This window comes from Hyperolius riggenbachi, chromosome 11, assembly GCF_040937935.1.
Source record: "Hyperolius riggenbachi isolate aHypRig1 chromosome 11, aHypRig1.pri, whole genome shotgun sequence".
NCBI classification, from domain to species: domain Eukaryota; kingdom Metazoa; phylum Chordata; class Amphibia; order Anura; family Hyperoliidae; genus Hyperolius; species Hyperolius riggenbachi.
This window is the reverse complement of record NC_090656.1, coordinates 6388318-6414664: the sequence shown is the minus strand read 5'-3', so window position 1 is coordinate 6414664 and position 26347 is coordinate 6388318. Positions and strand designations below refer to the sequence as shown.

Here is a 26347-nt window from a genome sequence, read left to right as displayed (position 1 = left end):
TGCTAAATACGTTAAATAAACGGAAATGAAATGGCAAAATACCGTCTATAACAGTAAACGAATTCTGAAATGAAACGTCAAATAGCGTCTATAGAAAAAACGATATTTACACTTGTATTAAGCATAGTACTAGATTGGTAGATTTTACAGGTATTTTACTACAATTATACCTAACTTTAGGGTCACAGATATCTCTCCTTATCCCTATCCCTCACACCTAGACCCCCCTTTGTGTAAATACACATAATGTAATAAATTGTATATATTACATATATTGTACTATAACTATACCTAACCTTACTCTAATACAGAGCCCTCCCTGTACCTATCCCTAACCCCTAGACCCCCCTGGTGGTGCCTAAACCTAAGACCCCCCCTGTTGGTGCCTAAACCTAAGACCCCCCTGTTGGTGCCTAAACCTAAGACCCCCCTGTTGGTGCCTAAACCTAAGACCCCCCTGTTGGTGCCTAAACCTAAGACCCCCCTGTTGGTGCCTAAACCTAAGACCCCCCTGTTGGTGCCTAAACCTAAGACCCCCCTGTTGGTGCCTAAACCTAAGACCCCCCTGTTGGTGCCTAAACCTAAGACTCCCCTTCTGGTGCCTAAACCTAAGACCTCCCTGGTGGTGCCTAAAACTAACCACCACCCTGGTCCTAACCCTCCCTCTACCTATCCCTAACCCCTAGACCCCCTAGTAATGCCTAAACCTAACCATCCCCACTGCACAAAACACACTAAACACATATAAACAATAATATATTTAATCCTTAAAATACTTCACTCCAAATAACATGAATAAAATAATTTATATATTTGTAATAGAATAACTAGCCTTAAAATCACGTAGAAATCTTAAAATAACAGTAATATTTAAAGCGATATTTTAGTAACTATAATCAACGCATTAGAAGTGTAAAAACAAAGTTAATACCATAAGCGATGTATTTCTAATACAATACAGTGTATTTCTAATACAATCAGCTTTAGAAACGTGATTTAAGCATTATACATATGAAAACTAATTTTAAATGATAAAAGAAGTGTAAACGAAATTTTAATTGTTATAGTTTTATAAGCGCATTTTTAAAACGAAAAAACCTAGTTAAAACTAGTGTTGGGCGAACATCTAGATGTTCGGGTTCGGGCCGAACAGGCCGAACATGGCCGCGATGTTCGGGTGTTCGACCCGAACTCCGAACATAATGGAAGTCAATGGGGACCCGAACTTTTGTGGTTTGTAAAGCCTCCTTACATGCTACATACCCCAAATTTACAGGGTATGTGCACCTTGGGAGTGGGTACAAGAGGAAAAAAAAATTTAGCAAAAAGAGCTTATAGTTTTTGAGAAAATCGATTTTAAAGTTTCAAAGGGAAAACTGTCTTTTAAATGCGGGAAATGTCTGTTTTCTTTGCACAGGTAACATGCTTTTTGTCGGCATGCAGTCATAAATGTAATACATATAAGAGGTTCCAGGAAAAGGGACCGGTAATGCTAACCCAGCAGCAGCACACGTGATGGAACAGGAGGAGGGTGGCGCAGGAGGAGAAGGCCACGCTTTGAGACACAACAACCCAGGCCTTGCATGAGGACAAGAAGCGTGCGGATAGCATGCTTTGTACCACCATGCAGTCATAAATGTAATAAAGATAAGTGGTTCAATAAACAGGGACCACGCGGCAACGCTAACCCAGCAGCAGCACACGTGATGGAACAGGAGGAGGCGCAGGAGGAGAAGGCCACGCTTTGTGAGACACAACAACCCAGGCCTTGCATGAGGACAAAAAGCGTGCGGATAGCATGCTTTGTACCGCCATGTAGTCATAAATGTAATAAAGATAAGAGATTCAATAAACAGGGACCACGCGGCAACGCTAACCCAGCAGCAGCAGCAGCAGCAGCACACGTGATGGAACAGGAGGAGGCGCAGGAGGAGAAGGCCACGCTTTGTGAGACACAACAACCCAGGCCTTGCATGAGGACAAAAAGCGTGCGGATAGCATGCTTTGTACCGCCATGTAGTCATAAATGTAATAAAGATAAGAGGTTCCATAAACAGGGACCGGCAACGGTAACCCAGCAGCAGCAGCAGCAGCACACGTGATGGAACAGGAGGAGGCGCAGGAGGAGAAGGCCACGCTTTGTGAGACACAACAACCCAGGCCTTGCATGAGGACAAAAAGCGTGCGGATATAGCAGCAATGCTTTTTGCCGCCATGCAGTCATAAATGTAATACAGATGAGAGGTTCAATAAACAGGGACCGGAAACGCTAAACCATCCCAGATGTTCATCGGTCATGTTACTTGGTTGGGGTCCAGGAGTGTTGCGTAGTCGTTTCCAATCCAGGATTGATTCATTTTAATTTGAGTCAGACGGTCTGCATTTTCTGTGGAGAGGCGGATACGCCGATCTGTGATGATGCCTCCGGCAGCACTGAAACAGCGTTCCGACATAACGCTGGCTGCCGGGCAAGCCAGCACCTCTATTGCGTACATTGCCAGTTCGTGCCAGGTGTCTAGCTTCATGCCCGGTTTCAGGTCCAGCGGTGCCAGCCACAAATCCGTCTGTTCCTTTATTCCCCTCCAAATTTCCTCCCCTGTGTGCTGCTTATCCCCAAGGCAGATCAGCTTCAGCAACGCTTGCTGACGCATGCCAACAGCTGTGCTGCACTGCTTCCACGATCCTACTGCTGCTGGTGCTGGGTTAGCATTTCCGGATGAGGTACAGCTTTGAGATGCGTTGGAGGAGAAGGAGTCAGAGAGGTAGGTGCTGCTGTTGTTATCCAGCTGTTTGCGGCGTGGGCAACACCCGCGCCGTAGCAGGTGAGGAATCGCTGCCAGGCTCCACAAGGTTCACCCAGTGCGCGGTAAGGGAGATGTATCGACCCTGGCCGAACGCACTCGTCCAGGTGTCAGTGGTGAGGTGAACCTTGCAGGCAACGGCATTCTTCAAGCTTCGGGTTATTTAGCTGACCACGTGCTCATGCAACTCAGGCACTGCAGAGCGCGCAAAGTGGTAGCGGCTGGGAACCACGTAACGTGGGATGGCCACTGACATCATGCCCTTGAAGCTGTTTGTCTCCACCACTCGATATGGCAGCATTTCGCAGGCCAGAAGCTTGGCTATGCTGGCTGGCTGTTACTGCCACGGCCCGGGGGTCATTTGCTGGCAATTTCCTCTTGTGCTCAAACATCTCAGAGACAGACAACTCAACCGTAGCGCTGCACACCGAAGGGCTGTTGGTTGTTGTGTTTGATGAACACTGGGAGACCTCAAGAGCACTAGTCCGGAAAGTGACAGTGTCAGCATCGTCTGATGTTTGTGAATGTTGTGAACCACGCAATGGCTGGGCTACTGCTGCTGCTGAGGCGGGTCTGGTGGTGAGTCTGGTGAACCCAAGGGAGGCAGTGTTGCTGGTGGTACCCTGTCCTGCCGCGTTTGCCCACAGAGTGGGATGTTTGGATAGAATGTGGCGGCTCATGCTGGTGGTGGAGAGGTTGTTAATACTTTTCCCCCTGCTCAGGCGGGTCTTGCACACCTTGCAAATCGCCATGGTAACATCCTCAGTGCAGTCTTCAAAGAAAGCCCAGACTTTAACTGGCTGAGGACTCGGACCTCGTGCGTGATGTGCTGGTGCTGCTTAACCCACTGCTGGACGCTTGAGAGGTCATCCAAGTAATTATCTGGTCCTGTTCTTTTGGATCTGTGAGGGTTGTTGTCCTGGACAACATGGGCAGTATTGAGTGGGTTTTCTTGGGTGCTCCCCTGTGGCCTGTACGTGAACCGTCAGGGGAAACACCTCTTCCCTTGCCCCTCCCTCTTTCACCAGATTTCTTCCTCATTTCACTTATCCTTAAAGTACACGCTGACTGGCAGCAGTACAGTGGCAGTACAGAAATGCTATACAGTGGTGGGTGAGCGGTGTACCACTATTGTCAGCAGTGACACAGAGCACAATGCTATACAGTGGCGGGTGAGCGGTGTACTACTGTTCCCAGCAGACACAGAGTGGAAGTAAACACAATGCTATATAGTGTGGCTGAGCCGTGTACACAGAGTGGCATTAAACACAATGCTATATAGTCTGCTATATAGTCACCCCGAACAGGGTGATGTTCTGCAGAACCCGAACAGTGGCAAACACTGTTCGCCCAACACTACTGGGAGGGAACGCAGATTTTAGTACCTAAACACACGATACAACATGTTTTCCGGGGTCGGACTCTGAGGCACATACAGATGGTCCCGATCATCATCCTCATCATACAACTCTTCTCCTGAGTCTGACCCACCCACCACCTCTGCCACCCCAACATCCCCAGACACAGACCCCTCATCGTCCTCAACATTAACTTGGGATGCTGGCCTGAGCCAGACCTCCTCCTCCACATCAGGCCCCATCATCTCCTCAATGGCAGCCCTCATTAATCGCTCTGGCGACGGACTGATGGACACAACGTTCTCCTCCGGGGAGGGCTGCTGCTGACCACTGGCTGCTGGGGTGGATGTTATAGCTTGCGTGGGGCGTTGGCTGTTGCTGTTGTTGGGAGTGCTGCTCACAGCGGAGGTCTCTGGGGAACTCATGTTGAGCTCATATAGTGGTTGACGGTGAGTGGAGTATTACTGATCCCAGCAATATACACACTGACTGGCAGAGTACGCAATGCTATATAGTGTGGCTGAGCGGTGTACACAGAGTGGCAGTAAACACAATGCTATATAGTCTGGCTGAGCGAGCGGTGTACTACTGTTCCCAGCAGAATCAGAGTGGCAGTAAACAATGGTATATAGTCTGGCTGAGCGGTGTACACAGAGTGTCAGTAAACAATGGTATATAGTCTGGCTGAGCGAGCGGTGTACTACTGTTCCCAGCAGAATCAGAGTGGCAGTAAACAATGGTATATAGTCTGGCTGAGCGGTGTACACAGAGTGTCAGTAAACAATGGTATATAGTCTGGCTGAGCGGTGTACACACAATGCTATATAGTCTGCTATATAGTGTCAGTAAACAATGGTATATAGTCTGGCTGAGCGAGCGGTGTACTACTGTTCCCAGCAGAATCAGAGTGGCAGTAAACAATGGTATATAGTCTGGCTGAGCGGTGTACACAGAGTGTCAGTAAACAATGGTATATAGTCTGGCTGAGCGGTGTACACAGAGTGTCAGTAAACAATGGTATATAGTCTGGCTGAGCGGTGTACACAGAGTGGCAGTAAACACAATGCTATATACTCTGGCTGAGCGAGCGGTGTACTACTGTTCCCAGCAGACACAGAACAGTAAACAGAATGCTATATAGTGTGGCTGAGCGAGCGGTGTACCACTATTCCCAGCAGACACAGAACAGTGAACAGAATGCTATATAGTGTGGCTGAGCGAGCGGTGTACCACTATTCCCAGCAGACACAGAACAGTGAACAGAATGCTATATAGTGTGGCTGAGCGAGCGGTGTACCACTATTCCCAGCAGACACAGAACAGTAAACTGAATGCTATATAGTGTGGCTGAGCGAGCGGTGTACCACTATTCCCAGCAGACACAGAACAGTAAACAGAATGCTATATAGTGTGGCTGAGCGAGCGGTGTACCACTATTCCAAGCAGACACAGAACAGTGAACAGAATGCTATATAGTGTGGCTGAGCGAGCGGTGTACCACTATTCCCAGCAGACACAGAGTGGCAGTAAACAGAATGCTATATAGTGTGGCTGAGCGAGGTACACAGAGTGGCAGTAAACAGAATGCTATATAGTGTGGCTGAGCAAGCGGTGTACTACTATTCCCAGCAGACACAGAGTGGCAGTAAACAGAATGCTATATAGTGTGGCTGAGCGAGGTACACAGAGTGGCAGTAAACAGAATGCTATATAGTGTGGCTGAGCAAGCGGTGTACTACTGTTCCCAGCAGTGACACAATGACAGGGGGGACCCTGGCTAGCGTGGCTGGAGCGCGAACTACCCTGCCTGCCTACCCAAAGCTAAACCCACAGACAAATGGCGGAGATATGACGTGGTTCGGGTATTTATTTACCCGAACCACGTGACCGTTCGGCCAATCAGAGCGCGTTCGGGTCCGAACCACGTGACCCGTTCGGCCAATCACAGCGCTAGCCGAACGTTCGGGGAACGTTCGGCCATGCGCTCTTAGTTCGGCCATATGGCCGAACGGTTTGGCCGAGCACCGTCAGGTGTTCGGCCGAACTCGAACATCACCCGAACAGGGTGATGTTCTGCAGAACCCGAACAGTGGCGAACACTGTTCGCCCAACACTAGTTAAAACCCATATAAGCGAAATTTACAAACGAAAAAATAAGTATAATACAAAGTCTAAACGAACTTGTAAACGATATTTGTTATAAACTTTATCCTGTAAACGAAAACCTTTGTTAACACGATCCCTGTAACCGCTATTTCTCGTGCGCCCTTTTTTCCTGTCGGGCGCCGAATAGCCGATATTTTGCATTGCAGTCTATGGCGGCGCCCTTTTTGTCCACTATCCCTGTGCGCCCTTTTTTTACTAGTTCCAAACTACCTACCTTTTTTCTAGTGTTGGGCGAACAGTGTTCGCCACTGTTCGGGTTCTGCAGAACATCACCCTGTTCGGGTGATGTTCGAGTTCGGCCGCACGGCCAAACTAAGAGCGCATGGCCGAACGTTCCCCGAACGTTCGACTAGCGCTGTGATTGGCCGAACGGGTCACGTGGCTGGGCCTGAACGCGCTCTGATTGGCCGAACGGTCACGTGGTTCGGGTAAATAAATACCCGAACCACGTCATATCTCCGCCATTTCTCTGTGGGTTTAGCTTTGGGTAGGCAGGCAGGGTAGTTCGCTCTCCAGCCATGCTAGCCAGGGTCCCCCCCAGTCATTGTGTGTCGCTGCTGGGAACAGTAGTACACCGCTCGCTCAGCCACACTATATATAGCATTGTTTACTGCCACTGTGTACCTCGCTCAGCCACGCTATATTTAGCATTGTGTTTACTGAAACTCTGTGTACACGGCTCAGCCAGACTATATAGCATTGTGTGTACTGCCACTGTGTACCTCGCTCAGCCACGCTATATATAGCATTGTGTTTGCTGACACTCTGTGTACATGGCTCAGCCAGACTATATAGCATTGTGTTTACTTCCACTCTGTGTACCTCGCTCAGCCACGCTATATAGCATTGTGTGTACTGCCACTCTGTGTACACCGCTCAGCCACGCTATATAGCATTGTTTACTGACACTCTGTGTACACGGCTCAGCCAGACTATATAGCATTGTGTGTACTGCCACTCTGTGTACACGGCTCAGCCAGACTATATAGCATTGTGTGTACTGCCACTGTGTACCTCGCTCAGCCACGCTATATATAGCATTGTTTACTGACACTCTGTGTACACGGCTCAGCCTGACTATATAGCATTGTGTGTACTGCCACTCTGTGTACACGGCTCAGCCAGACTATATAGCATTGTTTACTGACACTCTGTGTACACGGCTCAGCCAGACTATATATCATTGTGTGTACTGCCACTCTGTGTACACGGCTCAGCCAGACTATATAGCATTGTGTGTACTGACACTCTGTGTACACGGCTCAGCCTGACTATATAGCATTGTGTGTACTGCCACTGTGTACCTCGCTCAGCCACGCTATATATAGCATTGTTTACTGACACTCTGTGTACACGGCTCAGCCTGACTATATAGCATTGTGTGTACTGCCACTCTGTGTACACCGCTCAGCCAGACTATATAGCATTGTTTACTGACACTCTGTGTACACAGCTCAGCCAGACTATATAGCATTGTGTGTACTTCCACTCTGTGTACACCGCTCAGCCACGCTATATAGCATTGTGTGTACTGCCACTCTGTGTACACCGCTCAGCCACGCTATATAGCATTGTTTACTGACACTCTGTGTACACGGCTCAGCCAGACTATATAGCATTGTGTGTACTGCCACTCTGTGTACACGGCTCAGCCAGACTATATAGCATTGTGTGTACTGCCACTGTGTACCTCGCTCAGCCACGCTATATATAGCATTGTTTACTGACACTCTGTGTACACGGCTCAGCCTGACTATATAGCATTGTGTGTACTGCCACTCTGTGTACACGGCTCAGCCAGACTATATAGCATTGTTTACTGACACTCTGTGTACACGGCTCAGCCAGACTATATATCATTGTGTGTACTGCCACTCTGTGTACACGGCTCAGCCAGACTATATAGCATTGTGTGTACTGACACTCTGTGTACACGGCTCAGCCTGACTATATAGCATTGTGTGTACTGCCACTGTGTACCTCGCTCAGCCACGCTATATATAGCATTGTTTACTGACACTCTGTGTACACGGCTCAGCCTGACTATATAGCATTGTGTGTACTGCCACTCTGTGTACACCGCTCAGCCAGACTATATAGCATTGTTTACTGACACTCTGTGTACACAGCTCAGCCAGACTATATAGCATTGTGTGTACTTCCACTCTGTGTACCTCGCTCAGCCACGCTATATAGCATTGTGTGTACTGCCACTCTGTGTACACCGCTCAGCCACGCTATATAGCATTGTTTACTGACACTCTGTGTACACGGCTCAGCCAGACTATATAGCATTGTGTGTACTGCCACTCTGTGTACACGGCTCAGCCAGACTATATAGCATTGTGTGTACTGCCACTGTGTACCTCGCTCAGCCACGCTATATATAGCATTGTTTACTGACACTCTGTGTACACGGCTCAGCCTGACTATATAGCATTGTGTGTACTGCCACTCTGTGTACACGGCTCAGCCAGACTATATAGCATTGTTTACTGACACTCTGTGTACACGGCTCAGCCAGACTATATATCATTGTGTGTACTGCCACTCTGTGTACACGGCTCAGCCAGACTATATAGCATTGTGTGTACTGACACTCTGTGTACACGGCTCAGCCTGACTATATAGCATTGTGTGTACTGCCACTGTGTACCTCGCTCAGCCACGCTATATATAGCATTGTTTACTGACACTCTGTGTACACGGCTCAGCCTGACTATATAGCATTGTGTGTACTGCCACTCTGTGTACACCGCTCAGCCAGACTATATAGCATTGTTTACTGACACTCTGTGTACACAGCTCAGCCAGACTATATAGCATTGTGTGTACTTCCACTCTGTGTACACCGCTCAGCCACGCTATATAGCATTGTGTGTACTGCCACTCTGTGTACACCGCTCAGCCACGCTATATAGCATTGTTTACTGACACTCTGTGTACACGGCTCAGCCAGACTATATAGCATTGTGTGTACTGCCACTCTGTGTACACGGCTCAGCCAGACTATATAGCATTGTGTGTACTGCCACTGTGTACCTCGCTCAGCCACGCTATATATAGCATTGTTTACTGACACTCTGTGTACACGGCTCAGCCTGACTATATAGCATTGTGTGTACTGCCACTCTGTGTACACGGCTCAGCCAGACTATATAGCATTGTTTACTGACACTCTGTGTACACGGCTCAGCCAGACTATATATCATTGTGTGTACTGCCACTCTGTGTACACGGCTCAGCCAGACTATATAGCATTGTGTGTACTGACACTCTGTGTACACGGCTCAGCCAGACTATATAGCATTGTGTTTACTGACACTCTGTGTACACGGCTCAGCCTGACTATATAGCATTGTGTGTACTGCCACTGTGTACCTCGCTCAGCCACGCTATATATAGCATTGTTTACTGACACTCTGTGTACACGGCTCAGCCTGACTATATAGCATTGTGTGTACTGCCACTCTGTGTACACCGCTCAGCCAGACTATATAGCATTGTTTACTGACACTCTGTGTACACGGCTCAGCCAGACTATATAGCATTGTGTGTACTTCCACTCTGTGTACACCACTCAGCCAGACTATATAGCATTGTGTGTACTGCCACTGTGTACCTCGCTCAGCCACGCTACATATAGCATTATTTACTGACACTCTGTGTACACGGCTCAGCCTGACTATATAGCATTGTGTGTACTGCCACTCTGTGTACACCGCTCAGCCAGACTATATAGCATTGTTTACTGACACTCTGTGTACACGGCTCAGCCAGACTATATAGCATTGTATACTGCCACTCTGTGTACACCGCTCAGCCAGACTATATATCATTGTGTGTACTGCCACTCTGTGTACACCGCTCAGCCAGACTATATAGCATTGTGTGTACTGCCACTCTGTGTACACCGCTCAGCCAGACTATATAGCATTGTGTGTACTGCCACTCTGTGTACACGGCTCAGCCAGACTATATAGCATTGTTTACTGACACTCTGTGTACACGGCTCAGCCACACTATATAGCATTGTGTGTACTTCCACTCTGTGTACACGGCTCAGCCAGACTATATAGCATTGTTTACTGACACTCTGTGTACACGGCTCAGCCACACTATATAGCATTGTGTGTACTTCCACTCTGTGTACACGGCTCAGCCACACTATATAGCATTGTTTACTGACACTCTGTGTACACGGCTCAGCCACACTATATAGCATTGTGTGTACTTCCACTCTGTGTACACGGCTCAGCCAGACTATATAGCATTGTTTACTGACACTCTGTGTACACGGCTCAGCCACACTATATAGCATTGTATACTGCCACTCTGTGTACACCGCTCAGCCAGACTATATAGCATTGTGTTTACTGCCACTCTGTGTACACCGCTCAGCCACACTATATAGCATTGCGTACTCTGCCAGTCAGTGTGTATATTGCTGGGATCAGTAATACTCCACTCACCGCCAACCACTATATGAGCTCACCATGAGTTCCTCAGAGACCTCCGCTGTGAGCAGCACTCCCAACAACAGCAACAGCCAACGCCCCACGCAAGCTATAACATCCACCCCAGCAGCCAGTGGTCAGCAGCAGCCCTCCCCGGAGGAGAACGTTGTGTCCATCGGTCCGGCGCCGGAGCAATTAATGAGGGCTGCCATTGAGGAGATGATGGGGCCTGATGTGGAGGAGGAGGTCGGGCTCAGGCCAGCATCCCAAGTTAATGTTGAGGACGATGAGGGGTCTGTGTCTGGGGATGTTGGGGTGGCAGAGGTGGTGGGTGGGTCAGACTCAGGAGAAGAGTTGTATGATGAGGATGATGATCGGGACCATCTGTATGTGCCTCAGAGTCCGACCCCGGAAAACATGTTGTATCGTGTGTTTAGGTACTAAAATCTGCGTTCCCAGTAGTGTTGGGCGAACAGTGTTTGCCACTGTTCGGGTTCTGCAGAACATCACCCCGTTCGGGGTGACTATATAGCAGACTATATAGCATTGTGTTTAATGCCACTCTGTGTACACGGCTCAGCCACACTATATAGCATTGTGTTTACTGCCACTCTGTGTCTGCTGGGAACAGTAGTACACCGCTCACCCGCCACTGTATATCATTGTGCTCTGTGTCGCTGCTGGCAATAGTGGTACACCACTCACCCACCACTGTATAGCATTTCTGTACTGCCACTGTACTGCTGCCAGTCAGCGTGTACTTTAAGAATAAGTGAAATGAGGAAGAAATCCGGGGGAAAGAGGGAGGGGCAAGGGAAGAGGTGTTTCCCCTGACGGTTCACGTATAGGCCACAGGGGAGCACCCAAGAAAACCCACTCAATACCGCCCATGTTGTCCAGGACAACCACCCTCACAGATCCAAAAGAACAGGACCAGATAATTACTTGGATGACCTCTCAAGCGTCCAACAGTGGGTTAAGCAGCACCAGCACATCATCACGCACGAGGTCCGAGTCCTCAGCCAGTTACAAGGAGCCAGTGGGCACAAAGCTGACACAACCGGCAGCGACACCACGCACACAACTGCCAAATAACCAGACGACATTGGAGTGAGCTGCGCACAGGTTGTTCTGGGGAGCTCTACTCCACGGCGGCGGCCCCCCACAATGACATATGACGAGTTTGAGGAGATGGAAGAGGAGGGTATGGACAATGTGGACATGGACATAGACCCAGATTTTGTTTGTGAACGAGAACATCGCCGTCGTAGCAGCAGCACAGATGAGTCTGTTGAAGAACCCACTGCTGCACGAGTTCGCCTTGTGCCACAAGGTAGGCGGCGCGCAATTTCAGGCACCACAAGTGTGGAAGTTCAAGTGAGAGGCAAAAGAGGCGCAAACAGAAATCGCCAGCAAGGCAGGTGCTCCAAAGTCTGGGCTTTCTTTGAAGACTGCACTGAGGATGTTACCATGGCGATTTGCAAGGTGTGCAAGACCCGCCTGAGCAGGGGGAAAAGTATTAACAACCTCTCCACCACCAGCATGAGCCTCCACATGCTATCCAAACATCCCACTCTGTGGGCAAACGCGGCAGGACAGGGTACCACCAGCAACACTGACTCCCTTGGGTTCACCAGACTCACCACCAGACCCGCCTCAGCAGCAGCAGTAGCCCAGCCATTGCGTGGTTCACAACATTCACAAACATCAGACGACGCTGACACTGTCACTTTCCGGAGTAGTGCTCTTGAGGTCTCCCAGTGTTCATCAAACACAACAACCAACAGCCCTTCGGTGTGCAGCGCTACGGTTCAGTTGTCTGTGTCGGAGATGTTTGAGCGCAAGAGGAAATTGCCAGCAAATGACCCCCGGGCCGTGGCAGTAACAGCCAGCATAGCCAAGTTTCTGGCCTGCGAAATGCTGCCATATCGAGTGGTGGAGACAAACAGCTTCAAGGGCATGATGTCAGTGGCCATCCCACGTTACGTGGTTCCCAGCCGCTACCACTTTGCGCGCTCTGCAGTGCCTGAGTTGCATGAGCACGTGGTCAGCAAAATAACCCGAAGCTTGAAGAATGCCGTTGCCTGCAAGGTTCACCTCACCACTGACACCTGGACGAGTGCGTTCGGCCAGGGTCGATACATCTCCCTTCCTGCGCACTGGGTGAACCTTGTGGAGCCTGGCAGCGATTCCTCACCTGCTACGGCGCGGGTGTTGCCCACGCCGCAAACAGCTGCACTGCCGTCCCTCCCACTGGATAACAACAGCAGCACCTACCTCTCTGACTCCTTCTCCTCCAACGCATCTCAAAGCTGTACCTCATCCGGAAATGCTAACCCAGCACCAGCAGCAGTAGGATCGTGGAAGCAGTGCAGCACAGCTGTTGGCATGCGTCAGCAAGCGTTGCTGAAGCTGATCTGCCTTGGGGATAAGCAGCACACAGGGGAGGAAATTTGGAGGGGAATAAAGGAACAGATGGATTTGTGGCTGGCACCGCTGGACCTGAAACTGGGCATGAAGGTAGACACCTGGCACGAACTGGCAATGTACGCAATAGAGGTGCTGGCTTGCCTGGCAGCCAGCGTTATGTCGGAACGCTGTTTCAATGCTGCCGGAGGCATCGTCACAGATCGGCGTATCCGCCTCTCCACAGAAAATGCAGACCGTCTGACTCAAATTAAAATGAATCAATCCTGGATTGGAAACACTCCAGGACCCCAACCAAGTAACATGACCAATGAACATCTGGGATGGTTTAGCATTTCCGGTCCCTGTTTATTGAACCTCTCATCTGTATTACATTTATGACTGCATGGCGGCATAAAGCATTGCTGCTATATCCGCACGCTTTTTGTCCTCATGCAAGGCCTGTGTTGTTGTGTCTCAAAAAGCATGGCCTTCTCCTCCTGCGCCTGTTCCATCACATGTGCTGCTGCTGCTGGGTTAGCGTTGCCGGTCCCTGTTTATGGAACCTCTTATCTTTATTACATTTATGACTGCATGCATGGCGGTAAAAAGCATGCTATCCGCACGCTTTTTGTCCTCATGCAAGGCCTGGGTTGTTGTGTCTCACAAAGCGTGGCCTTCTCCTCCTGCGCCTCCTCCTGTTCCATCACGTGTGCTGCTGCTGGGTTAGCGTTGCCGCGTGGTCCCTGTTTATTGAACCACTTATCTTTATTACATTTATGACTGCATGGCGGTACAAAGCATGCTATCCGCACGCTTCTTGTCCTCATGCAAGGCCTGGGTTGTTGTGTCTCACAAAGCGTGGCCTTCTCCTCCTGCGCCTCCTCCTGTTCCATCACGTGTGCTGCTGCTGGTGCTGGGTTAGCGTTACCGGTCCCTTTTCCTGGAACCTCTTATATGTATTACACTTATGACTGCATGGCGACAAAAAGCATGTTACCTGTGCAACGAAACATGACATTCTCCACATTTAAAAGACAGTTTTTCCTTTGAAACTTTACAATCAATTTTCTCAAAAACTATAAGCTCTTTTTCAAATATTTTTTTCCCTCTTGTACCCACTCCCAAGGTGCACATACACTGCAAATTTGGGGTATGTAGCATGTAAGGAAGCTTTACAAAGCACGAAAGTTCGGGTCCCCATTGACTTCCATTATGTTCGGAGTTCGGCGCGAACACCCGAACATCGCGGCGATGTTCGGCGAACGTTCGCGAACCCGAACATCTAGGTGTTCGCCCAACACTACTTTTTTCTCTTAGTAAATCCTCTCTGGTGAATTGACGCCATTTTGTTTAACAAGTCAGCCCTTATGGTGGGGCTCACAGAAGCCGAAGTACTCAGTACAACATTGCTACCTAGTGGCCCTTTACTGCATGTGCACTGAATATTGGATTGTAAGGACAAGATAATCCACTTTTACAGTAATTTTCCTGATTTCAGCATCAGAAACACTTCCTATATCTATATATTGCTGTGTATTATGTAGCCCCGCCACTCCCAGTGATACTTAGCCTAGGCTGTTTAGCTATGCGGTATTTTAGCAGTGGTTGGTTAAGGGCTCTTCCTTTGACATGGGAGACCTATTCAGTAAGGAGTCCTCAGGCAAGGCTCCCTTACACTGCAGGGGGTGGCCTCTTGAGCGTGCCCTTAGTGGTTGCAGCTCTTGAGCACTCTGAGTGCAACAGGAGAAAAGCGCGATACAAATGTTAGGATTATTGGATTGGTTTGGCTTCTCCTCCCAGAGCATAGTGGGAGCCCAGGTATATTTTGTACTAGCTTTGGAATTCTCAGAAACAAGCAGTCCACAGAGCTGCACCTGACAGGACTAAAGATGCCACCCCCAGCGATAAATGTCAGAATGTAAATCAGGGAGAGGGAAGGCTTTACAATGGGCAAGAGCCGATTAAATAATCTATAAATGAATATTGTAAAAAAAAATAAAAATAAGCGACTCTAACCCCTACCTCGGGAGGGGGAAGCCCCTGGATACTAAATTTGCTCCCCCTATCCTCCTCTGCAGAGGGGATCCAGCGCTGGCTCCCCTGAAAGCCTGCTTGTTGGTGCCGCTGCGCTCAGTAGACCAGGCTCACTATTTCTGCTAGAGCCCCAGCAGAAAGTCACTGCACCTGTTCTGGATCGGGCTGGCCGATAGAGATGAAGGAAGCCTCATTAGGATACAGAGGCTTTCCCATCCTGAGGTTTTTTTTTTAAATTAAGTCACTGGGGTACTTTTAATGGGCACCTTTAAGTCTGGCCCAAAGCATCACCACCAGGGCCGAGGCAGAGGCGAGAGAGGCTCCAGCCTCAGGGCGCAGTGTAGGAGGGGGCGCAGGGCAGAGGCGAGAGAGGCTCCACCCTAAGGGCGCCATGTAGGAGGGGCACACAACTCACTCAGCTATCATTCCCCTATTGTGTTTGAAGCAGAAAGAATTAGGAAAAGAGGGCAATGACTGCAAACCAGATAACTAGAGATTAAGGTGCTGGAGGCCCTGGGGCGCCTCTTAGTGTAATAGCAATCCGTGTGTGATGGCTGGAGGGGTGCACTTTGGTGTCTAAGCCTTGCATGCTGTAGGAGTCGGACCTTATCCCGGCTCTGATCACCGGTCTTCACCACTGAAACGGCAAACAGCAGACCTGAGACTAAAATGCCACAAAACTAATTTTATTACAACATACAAAATGTAGAAATATTTAAGGAGGGTCCGTCAAGTCTGAAACACCAAGCAACATCCATAATGGTTCGCGCTGTGCTTGTAACACTCCCAGAATCCTTTGCTTGTGGTCAGCCCCTCTTTGTGCGGTCAGCACAGGTATGGAGAGAAGCAGTGCCGTTCTAAACTTCCCATTCCTCTTCTGATTGTCTGCATTCTGTGTTCTGTCCATCAGTAACTTACAGATCCACCTGTACACAGCATTCACCTTTACTAATATCTCCAACGTTGCTCAGATCAGAGGGGATTTTACAAAGTCCAAACCCTACTGAGCTGGACAGAGCCATTATGCAAACACAAAGTTTTCATCCCCCACCTGGGTCATATTAGTCCACAAAAAAAGTTAAAAAGTACCTAAACTCACTCTGCTTATCTAAGTTTGTTTGGGTTAGCTCCTCCCCTGGCCCAGGAGTGCCACTGCCATGGTAGCTCCTCCCCCTCTCAATATGTGACTACACTCTTGGCAAATCATCTTCCCCCACGCCACAGGATGCCACAGCACACACTGCGGTCATGGGCTGGGCTGGTGTCAGTATGGGATGATGTCATTGTGTGGGTGTGCTCTATAGGGCATGTGCTGAAGATGGAAGTTCCCAGTCGATATGTTCACAGGGTGGGGAGTGAGAGGGGCTAGTGGCCCTGCTATAACTCAGCCTTTCTGTCAAGTAGCGAAAGTCTAGGTCCCCATTAGAAAAAAATGTTGGCGATTTAGTAGCTCTGAAGCTGTAGTTGCATGCAGGCACCTGTAACATGAAGAACCCCCCGCCTTGACCTGATATAGCCCAGGTGAACAATGCAAACTTTTGCCTCACAATTGCTAATAAGCCCAGGAGAGTTTGGCAGAATTGTTTGTTTTCCAGCTCCCCCCTTCCCCCCCAATCGGGGCACAGACTGATTCCTGTTTTCACTTTTATCATTTAACCTTTTTTTAAAAAACAAACAAACAAAAACATCCTGTAAACACATTAAACAACCTAACTGCCTTTGTGGGCCAGAAACCAAGCATTTCTCGTTGCTCATGCCCTTCCTCATGCCCCCAGATGTCTTATCTGTAGTAAAGTTGTGTTAGTGCTGTTCCTTTATAAATATACATGCTAAAATTCCTCCTTCAATGCAACAGTCATTGTTCCCTGATAGATGAGCTATAGTGGTCTCTCCAGTTCATGGTAGGACTAACGGTTCTCAGTCTCACCCAATAGATAGGCTATAGTGGTATCTCCAGTTCATGGTAGGACTGACGGTTCTCAGTCTCACCCGATAGATCAGCTATAGTGGTCTCTCCTTGGTTATGGTAGGACTGATGGATGGTTCTTAATCTCACCCGATAGATGAGCTATAGTGGTCTCTCCAAGTTATGGTAGGACTGTCGGTTCTCAGTTATGCCCAATAGATGAGCTATAGTGGTCTCTCCAGGTTATGGTAGCACTGTCGGTTCTCAGTTATGCCCAATAGATGAGCTATAGTGGTCTCTCCAGGTTATGGTAGGACTGTCGGTTCTCAGTTATGCCCAATAGATGGGGAATAGTGGTCTCTCCAGTTTATGGATGGTTCGCAGTTATGCCCAATAGATGAGCTATAGTGGTCTCTCCAGGTTATGGTAGCACTGTCGGTTCTCAGTTATGCCCAATAGATGAGCTGTAGTGGTCTCTCCAGGTTATGGTAGGCCTGTCGGTTCTCAGTTATGCCCAATAGATGAGCTGTAGTGGTCTCTCCAAGTTATGGTAGGACTGCAGGTTCTCAGTTATGCCCAATAGATGGGGAATAGTGGTCTCTCCAGTTTATGGATGGTTCGCAGTTATGCCCAATAGATGAGCTATAGTGGTCTCTCCAGGTTATGGTAGCACTGTCGGTTCTCAGTTATGCCCAATAGATGAGCTGTAGTGGTCTCTCCAGGTTATGGTAGGCCTGTCGGTTCTCAGTTATGCCCAATAGATGAGCTGTAGTGGTCTCTCCAGGTTATGGTAGCACTGTCGGTTCTCAGTTATGCCCAATAGATGAGCTGTAGTGGTCTCTCCAGGTTATGGTAGGCCTGTCGGTTCTCAGTTATGCCCAATAGATGAGCTGTAGTGGTCTCTCCAAGTTATGGTAGGACTGAAGGGTCTCAGTTATGCCCAATAGATGGGGAATAGTGGTCTCTCCAGTTTATGGATGGTTCGCAGTTATGCCCAATAGATGAGCTATAGTGGTCTCTCCAGGTTATGGTAGGCCTGTCGGTTCTCAGTTATGCCCAATAGATGAGCTGTAGTGGTCTCTCCAGGTTATGGTAGCACTGTCGGTTCTCAGTTATGCCCAATAGATGGGGAATAGTGGTCTCTCCAGTTTATGGATGCTTCGCAGTTATGCCCAATAGATGAGCTATAGTGGTCTCTCCAGGTTATGGTAAGACTGAAGGGTCTCAGTCTCGCCATTGTGAGTCCCCAGGTGGAATTTTGTGCGGTCACTCATGCCCGTATAAGTCTGCCAGGCGGCGGAAGCGCGGTCCCCACTCCTGCAAGTAGTCATATTCCTGATCGCTGTCACTCCCGCTGGATTGGATGGAACTCAGCGTCCCGGCCACGGATCCCTCGCCTTCGTAATCGTAAATCAGCGCCGTGTCATACGGAGGCATGCTGGGGTCTGAGTCTGCCGCTCGCAAGCCCTGGAAAAGGAATGAGGCGCTGTGGTTATCATGCTGTCACAGATCAGGAGACAGGAAGGGGGAGAGGGGGGATATACTCACATCTCGTATGAAGTCTGCGATGTCAGAGGGGCGATCGGTGGGCCGCCGGGGGTAGCGGGGCAACGTCTGGCTGTACGGAGCATCTCTGCGGATTGGAGGCTTTAGCCGTGGTGATGGTGGCACTGGCATGGAGGGATTCCGCAGCCGATTCATATCATAGGCATCCTGTGGGGACACAGCGCACAATGTAAAGAAGCACTTCAGTGACATAAGACAGAATGCAGTCAGGATAACACGTTAGTGACAATTTTCCTTAAGCATGAGAAACACTTCCTACAGTGGATTGGGAAACGGGTGCTTCTAGCCATTTTGTCACTCCAGGCGAGAAAACATGTGGCGGAAGCATTTCACCAGAAAATAATAATGTGGCAGCGTTTCACCAGAAAATAATTGTAATGCGGCAATGTTTCAGCAGAAAATAATCGTAATGCGGCAATGTTTCAGCAGAAAATAATCGTAATGCGGCAATGTTTCAGCAGAAAATAATCGTAATGCGGCAATGTTTCAGCAGAAAATAATCGTAATGCAGCAATGTTTCACCAGAAAATAATCGTAATGCGGCAATGTTTCAGCAGAAAATAATCGTAATGCGGCAATGTTTCACCAGAAAATAATCGTAATGCGGCAATGTTTCAGCAGAAAATAATCGTAATGCGGCAATGTTTCAGCAGAAAATAATCGTGATGCGGCAGCATTTCACCAGAAAATACATGTATTGTGGCAGCATTTCACCACAAAGTAAATTTATTGTGGCAGCATTTCACCAGAAAATAATCCGTGCTCCCCCCTCCTAGCACTCCAGGCGACCGCTTAGTCGGCCTGAAAGTATTCACAGCGCATCACCTTTTCCACATGTTGTTATGTTACAGACTTATTCTTAAATGGATCAAATTCATTTTTTTCCTCAGAATTCTACACGCAACACCCCTTAAAGAGACTTTGAAGCGAGAATAAATCTCGCTTCAGAGCTCATAGTTAGCAGGGGCATGTGTGCCCCTGCTAAACCGCCGCTATCGCGCGGCTAAACGGGGGTCCCTTCACCCTCAAACCCCCAACTGCAACACTTGGTCGCAGACTTGGTCGCTCCTGGAGGCAGGGCTAACGGCTGCAGCCCTGCCTCCCAGGGCCGGCCCGCTCATGAGGCGGGGTGAAACTTTTGCCTCAGGCGGCAAATTTCCAGGGGCGGCACCCGCCCGTCCGTGGGGAGGGGTAGCTGGCAGGACGGGGGTATTGGGCCAGCGGCGGGGAGGGGGGTCGGACCCCCCCCCTCCCTCGCCTGGGTCCCCCGTCCTCCGCTCCCCTCCAGCCTAAATAGAAGCAGCCGTATGTGTAAGAGGCACGGGCGGGGAGACACTCACCTCCTCCTCGCTCCAGCGTGCGCTCCACTGACATCACTTCCTGCAGGAAGTGACGTCAGTGGAGCGCACGCTGGGAAGAGGTGAGTGTCCTCCCCGCCCGTGCCTCTTACACATACGGCTGCTTCTATTTAGGCTGGAGGGGAGCGGAGGACGGGGGACCCAGGCGAGGGAGGGGGGGTCCGACCCCCCTCCCCGCCGCTGGCCCAATACCCCCGTCCTGCCAGCTACCCCTCCAGCTCGGCGGCCCCCCAGAGCGGCCCCCCCCCCGAGGGGGGGGGGGGGGGGGGCGGCGGTGACAATTTTTTAAAAATTTGCCTCAGGCGGCAAAAAGTCTAGGGCCGGCCCTGCTGCCTCCAGTCGCGTCTATCAGCGGCGCATCGCCGCCTCTCCCCCGCCCCTCTCAGTGAAGGAAGACTGAGAGGGGCGGGGGAGAGGCGGAGATACGCGCTGACAGACGCGCGTGGGGCAGGGCTGCGGCGGTTAGCCTTGCCCCAACCAGGAAGTGCTCCCCGGCTGTATCGAGGGGGATTTGGGGGTGAAGGGACCCCCGTTAAGCCGCGGGATAGCGGCGGTTTAGCAGGGGCAGACATGCCCCTGCTATCTATGAGGTCTGAAGCGAGATTTATTCTCGCTTCAGACTCTCTTTAACCACTTAAGCCTAAGTGGACAAATATATTTGTTCAGCAGGAGCTGCTTAGCGGCAATCTGGACGAATATATTCATCCAGCAGTGTTGCAGCGGGTGCGCAGGGCCGGGCCGAGGCATAGGCTGGAGAGGCTCCAGCCTCAGGGCGCAGTGCAGGAGGGGGCGCAGAATTCATTCAGCTGTCATTCCTACTGTAACTGTAAGCCAGATAACTAGAGATTAAGGTGTTGGGGAGGTTGTGGGCCCTGTGGTGCTTCTTTGGCTAATAGCAATCAGTGTGTGACGGCTGGGGTGGGAAGGATGGAGGGGCGCACTTTGGTGTCTCAGCCTTGGGTGCTGGAGGACCTTGTCCCGGCTCTGCGGGTGCGCGCTTGTTCCTATCGGGTGTGCGCTCATTCCCCACTGCTCGATTGCGTAAGGGGAACAAGTGCTCCCCTGAGACAAATAATCCCCTGTGAATGAATCAATATGCCTCCAATGAATCACGAGGCATGTTGATTCATAAAACAGAACATCAAATGTCTCTAGAAAAATCTCACACACACAAAAAAAAAAAAAAAAAAAAAAAAAAAAGTTCGAGCACTTCTCGGTAACTTCCACCTAGTGGCGCTAAAGTAAGATTATAGTAAATAAAAAAAAAAAACATTTTACATTTTATAAAGCCAATTACTGCAGAAGGGAGATACATTTCAATCCTTTGAGAAAATGAAAGAAAGAAACTATTGTAACCAGGAAGTGGCTGCATCTCCTGATCACTCAGCCATTTTTGCACGGTGTTTTCAACTATGATGAGCTGGATGTCCCTGCATTCAGGCCTCTTGCACACTACATGCCCTTCCGATCTTTTTATACGATCCGATTTTTGATTCCGATTAAAAAAAAGAAAGTATTGCATGGTGCTACATTTTTTAATTGGAATAAAAAATCAGATCGTATAAAAAAATCGGAATCGCATGTAGTGCGCAAGAGGCCTTATTCTGTTATTTAGTTGAATATAACAAATGTAGTTATAGTCAGAAAAGTTTGCTTTGACCTCTGAGGAACTGACACCCTGGTCAGGTGGAGCACTGTAAAAACAGCGCAGGAGATTTGGGCGCAGCTGGCGCCAGCATAGGCCGTAATAGGAATTATAGCGGCACACAGTGAGTGATTTCGGCGCCGTTAGAAGACGGAGCACAAATAACTCTAAAAACACTGTAATTTGTGTGTCAGCAATAGCTGGAAGCCAAATTACATCTTTCCCCCACTATCCATGGCGGCCTGGAGGGGGAATAGTAATTACCGCAGCCAGGACTTGTGCAGGAGCAGGGTGAGACATATATCGGCTTTCCCCTGCACCCAAATCTCCCAGCGGCTATGTAATAGGAAGCGGTCAGGTAGGGGTTATGTGGTGTATGAAGGCAGCATGTATGAAGGTAGCAGAAGCATACCTGGTCCTCTTCTCCCCCTCCCTGCTCGTTGTAGTTGAATATATTGTCCCTGACGTCGTCCTCAGAGTCGCACAGCAGTCCCTTGTTGGCGGCGCTGCTGGAGGTACAGCGGAATAGTAGGAGCAGCAAGGCCAACACTGACATAATAAGAGATACAAAGTATTACATCAAAAGAAAACATTACTCTGCTAAAGTCACATAAACACATTTTTCTGTAGCAAAACACATCTATTTACATACATCTGTACATCAGTCCTGAAAGAGGGACAAATGAGGAGGAAAGAGGGACAGTTGGGAGCTATGGTATAAGTGAGGTGTAAGATTTCACGAAACTGTGTAAGAGCGTGTGTAGCTTAGTCGCCACTCGCCACGCCCTGGGTGGGCGCTCTGAAGTGTGGGAAACTCCCACTGTCCACAGCTGAGGGACGAGGATATGACATCATAAGCAGTCGTCCTCCAGGTCCAAAATCTCAGATTCAATACTTTCTACTTGATTGGATTTGCCATGTGTAAGGATTGGGGCGAAAAGAGGAAGGAGCTGCTGTGGAATATCTTGGACATATGAAAATACTGGCGCTTGGAAATTTAGCAAGTGGTCATAGGGTCATATACGCATGTTGCAGGGCTTATCATGCCTTTACCCTAGCCTCGCAATAGGGTAAAAATTCTGGATTCTATAGTTTGCACATGAAATGGGTGTTCAAAGGGCATGTCTGGAAATATCGCTATAGTGAATTAGCAGAGAGGGACAAATTGTCTCTTAACAAATGTGGAAAATGTTAAGTTCCCAAAGGGTTGGCCAGTCCACCAAACCCCATATTGCTCACAGAATTCAGCTCAGCCAACCCCCAAGGCACTGGCGAACTCAGGGGGCTATTCCGGGTGTCTGGAACCTCCCCCCTGCACTGAGCTGTGTATTCAGCCAGGGAAGCCCGCATAATATAAACAGTCTCATTCTCCCTCCCTTCTTACTTCTGGTGCCTCCCTCCAGCTAATAGAATGAGAGAGGCAGCCCAGCTTCCCTCACAAGAAGATGCAGCCTGCAGTGAGAGAATGTTGATTATGGAGTCCTGGACTCTCCACAGCACAGAAGTGTCAGACATGATGAAATTAGAGTGCAGGCAAGCTGGTAAATATGCACAGCATGATGCAGAGCTTGCCTGGACTCAGGGTCTGTGGGCAAACATCTGTCTGGTCTCTCCCCATTGTTATAATGACTGCATGTGTGGGTAAGGTGTGGATAACAAGCTGAAAAGTTTTTGACAGTCCCTAGACTCCAGGAGGGCTTCTTTCTGACTTGTGTGAGAGACTGACAGGGATAGGAGTCCGATTACAGGCAAGTAGCCTGTGTGATGTGGGACTTCAATACAGATAAGTTCTCTGCTCCATCTCAGGCTATTCTCAATTTCTCCACTCCTCTCTCTGGGCTGGTGCACGCCAAAATGACAATAGCAATCGCTAGCAATTTGTGAGTGTGATTTTGTGAAGTGATTTTCAGAGTGATTTTTGAATGAATTGCTCAAAAACATGCTACATGCAGTATACCTGCGATTTTGAAAAAATCACAACGCTGCTGTGGGAACACCCTCATAGGGTAACATTAGCCAAGCGCTTTTCAAATCACTGTTGATTTGAAAAATGCTCAGAAGCACTCTTGGTGTGCACCAGCCTCCTTCATTAACCTTTGTTTCCCTCTTCCCCTAGTGCTGGCTGGCTGTGTCTTCTTGTCTTACAGGAAAGCTAAATAAAAGTGCAATCCTGGTGAGGCAAAATATTATTATTTAGTATTTATATAGCGCCGCCATCTTCCGCAGATGCATATATCCCTGCATCATATGGGTATCGCTTGCGCTATGTGACACTATGTAGCATATTCCACTGAATTGTCCAAACTAAGTCTATCTCCCATTCCTCTCTTGGGGAGTTGTTCCAGCGCTGTACCCCGTTCACATTTGCTGCTACCAGAAGCCCTCAGAAACACTCGTGTCCTTGAGTACTTCCAAAGATAGGCAGCTCCGTAATACACCAGCGCACTTTTGTACATGGACAGTATGGAGCCACTTGTATTCGGAAGCACTCGGGGACATACGTGCTTCTGGACCTTTCAGGAACCCCCCCCCCCCCCCTTAAAAATCCTGCGTTTGCCCCTGCAAGGTTACAGGTATTCTATAGTGGGGGTGTTCTACACCCACCTATTTGTAAGAGGCACGTGGCCATAAGTTGTGGCCTTAACCGCTTTAGCAATAATCACAAGTACAGCTCGGGGTGGAAAAAAACATGCCAGGAGCGGTAACCCCGAGCTGAACGCCTGGTAGCCGGCGGAGGTCTATGCAGAGCAATGCGATGTCGGCCGCCATTTTTCTCCCTCTCCACCGAGACTCTGCTTCCCTCTAGCGAGATCGACGTCTGTCGTCATAGCGACAGCCAGCAATCTCACTATAGGGTTACAGTGCCACCCGGAGGACTGAGGGAGAACTGCATCGCTGAATCCCAGGGAGATTTTTGCCGGTTTTAGGGTCTAAAAACATGCAAAAGAGTTGTACCACTTTTAGACCGTAAAATTTTGAAATAATTATACCGCCAAGGGGGTTATAATAAAGCGTTGTGGCCCATGCCCACCTCCCGAGACTTGTACTGTTTTGTGGTGACACTTACCCAGCAGGAGGGCGATGCTGCTCATGATGATAATCAGGGCACTCAGGCTGATGCCAGCCGTGGAGCTGAAGAGAGAGGCGGCGGTGCCACTGCAGACACCGATCGTGTCACACCAACACACGGTCACATTCAGCACGTGGAGCGCGGCCATCGGAGGGTCCCCAGAATCTGACACCAGCAAGGGCACCGGGTACAGGCCAGGTTCCATGTCTGTCAACAGTTCCAGCATGGCGTGGGTATCTGGAGGGGGAGGAGATCAGAGCGTGATGGTGAGGAAGGCGTGGTGTGCAGCAGGAATCAGTGCTGTCATGGGATGATCTCTCCCAGGGCCGGTTGTAGACTTGTTGCTGCCTGAGGCAAACTAGTGAGGATGTGCCCCCTCTTCAGTCAGGACGGTAGTGCCACCTCCTTCCTTCTGCTGTGCAAGTTAAATGAAACACTGCTGCTCTCCTGCCTCCCCCCTCCTCCCTCACTGTCAGCCTCCTCACACAGCACAACAAGCTGCTTTTCCCCAATGATGCTCTCCTGCCTCCCCCCTCCTCACTCACTGTCAGACTCCTCACACAGCACAACAAGCTGCTTTTCCCCAATGCTGCTCTCCTGCCTCCCCCCTCCTCACTCACTGTCAGACTCCTCACACAGCACAACAAGCTGCTTTTCCCCAATGATGCTCTCCTGCCTCCACCCTCCTCACTCACTGTCAGCCTCCTCACACAGCACAACAAGCTGCTTTCCCCAATGCTGCTCTCCTGCCTCCCCCCTCCTCACTCACTGCCAGGCTCCTCACACAGCACTACAAGCTGCTTTTTCCCAATGATGACCTCTTCACCTCGCTCTCCTCTCGATTTTCCTCCTATTCTGACTGCATGCTGTTAGTGTAAACACATTACAAACCTGCCACCCCTGTAATCTCTGCGCCTGATGCAAATGTTTTACCTTGCTTCATGAGAGAACCGGCCCTGCGCACTATCCACGCAGACACCTGTTGCTTTATTAGTGTAGATTTACACAGATCTGTGCATCAGTCTTGAATGAAAGAGGGACAGAGAGGGATTTAGCCTTGAAAGAGTGACTGTCTCTCTGAAAAGGGAACAGCTGGGGGCTATGCCCTGGTCACGCTCTTACCATTGACCTCACTGATGCTCCAGTTTAGCGTCCACATCCCGAAGGAGTCATCCAGCTGGAAATGGAAAGGGTGGGCTTGGGGTGACAGGTCCTCATCCATGGCACTCAGCAGGACGCCGTTCCCATGATGTGGGCTGCTGCACAGCTCTGCGGAGTGCTGCTGTAATACTGGCGCATGGTCGTTCACCTCCATCACCTCCACCAATAGGGTGCCAGTGCCACTCAGCGGCGGGACGGCTGTCAGGAAAAAATTACAGTTAAAAAACAAAGCAAAAAAAAACATTCTTAAAGGGTCAGTTTACTTATATTTACCCACTTCGGGACTAGACTGCTCTGGCCCCTTAAAGGGAACCTTAACTGAACGGGGGGTAAAGAGTTTCAATTACCGCTCTGGAATCCTCCAGTCCCCCGCTGTCACTTAGTTTCGTTTTTGACGACTCAACAGTCGGCCAGCC

General features: G+C 49.5%; 1 protein-coding gene across 3 annotated transcripts in view; it reads right to left on the bottom strand.

Moving 5' to 3' along the window:
* Positions 1-15903: 15903 nt before the first annotated feature.
* CDH15 (cadherin 15) overlaps positions 15904-26347 on the bottom strand; it is a 105524-nt gene continuing 95080 nt past the window's right edge. For all 3 annotated transcript variants that reach the window (XM_068260034.1, XM_068260035.1, XM_068260033.1), the window contains exons 10-14: positions 25893-26129; positions 24768-25007; positions 22113-22249; positions 18680-18844; positions 15904-18598 (exon numbers count right to left, since the gene is read on the bottom strand). In XM_068260034.1, the coding sequence (XP_068116135.1) occupies positions 18398-18598; positions 18680-18844; positions 22113-22249; positions 24768-25007; positions 25893-26129 (980 nt within the window). In that variant the 3' untranslated portion in view covers positions 15904-18397. The remainder of the gene's footprint in view (positions 18599-18679; positions 18845-22112; positions 22250-24767; positions 25008-25892; positions 26130-26347) is intronic.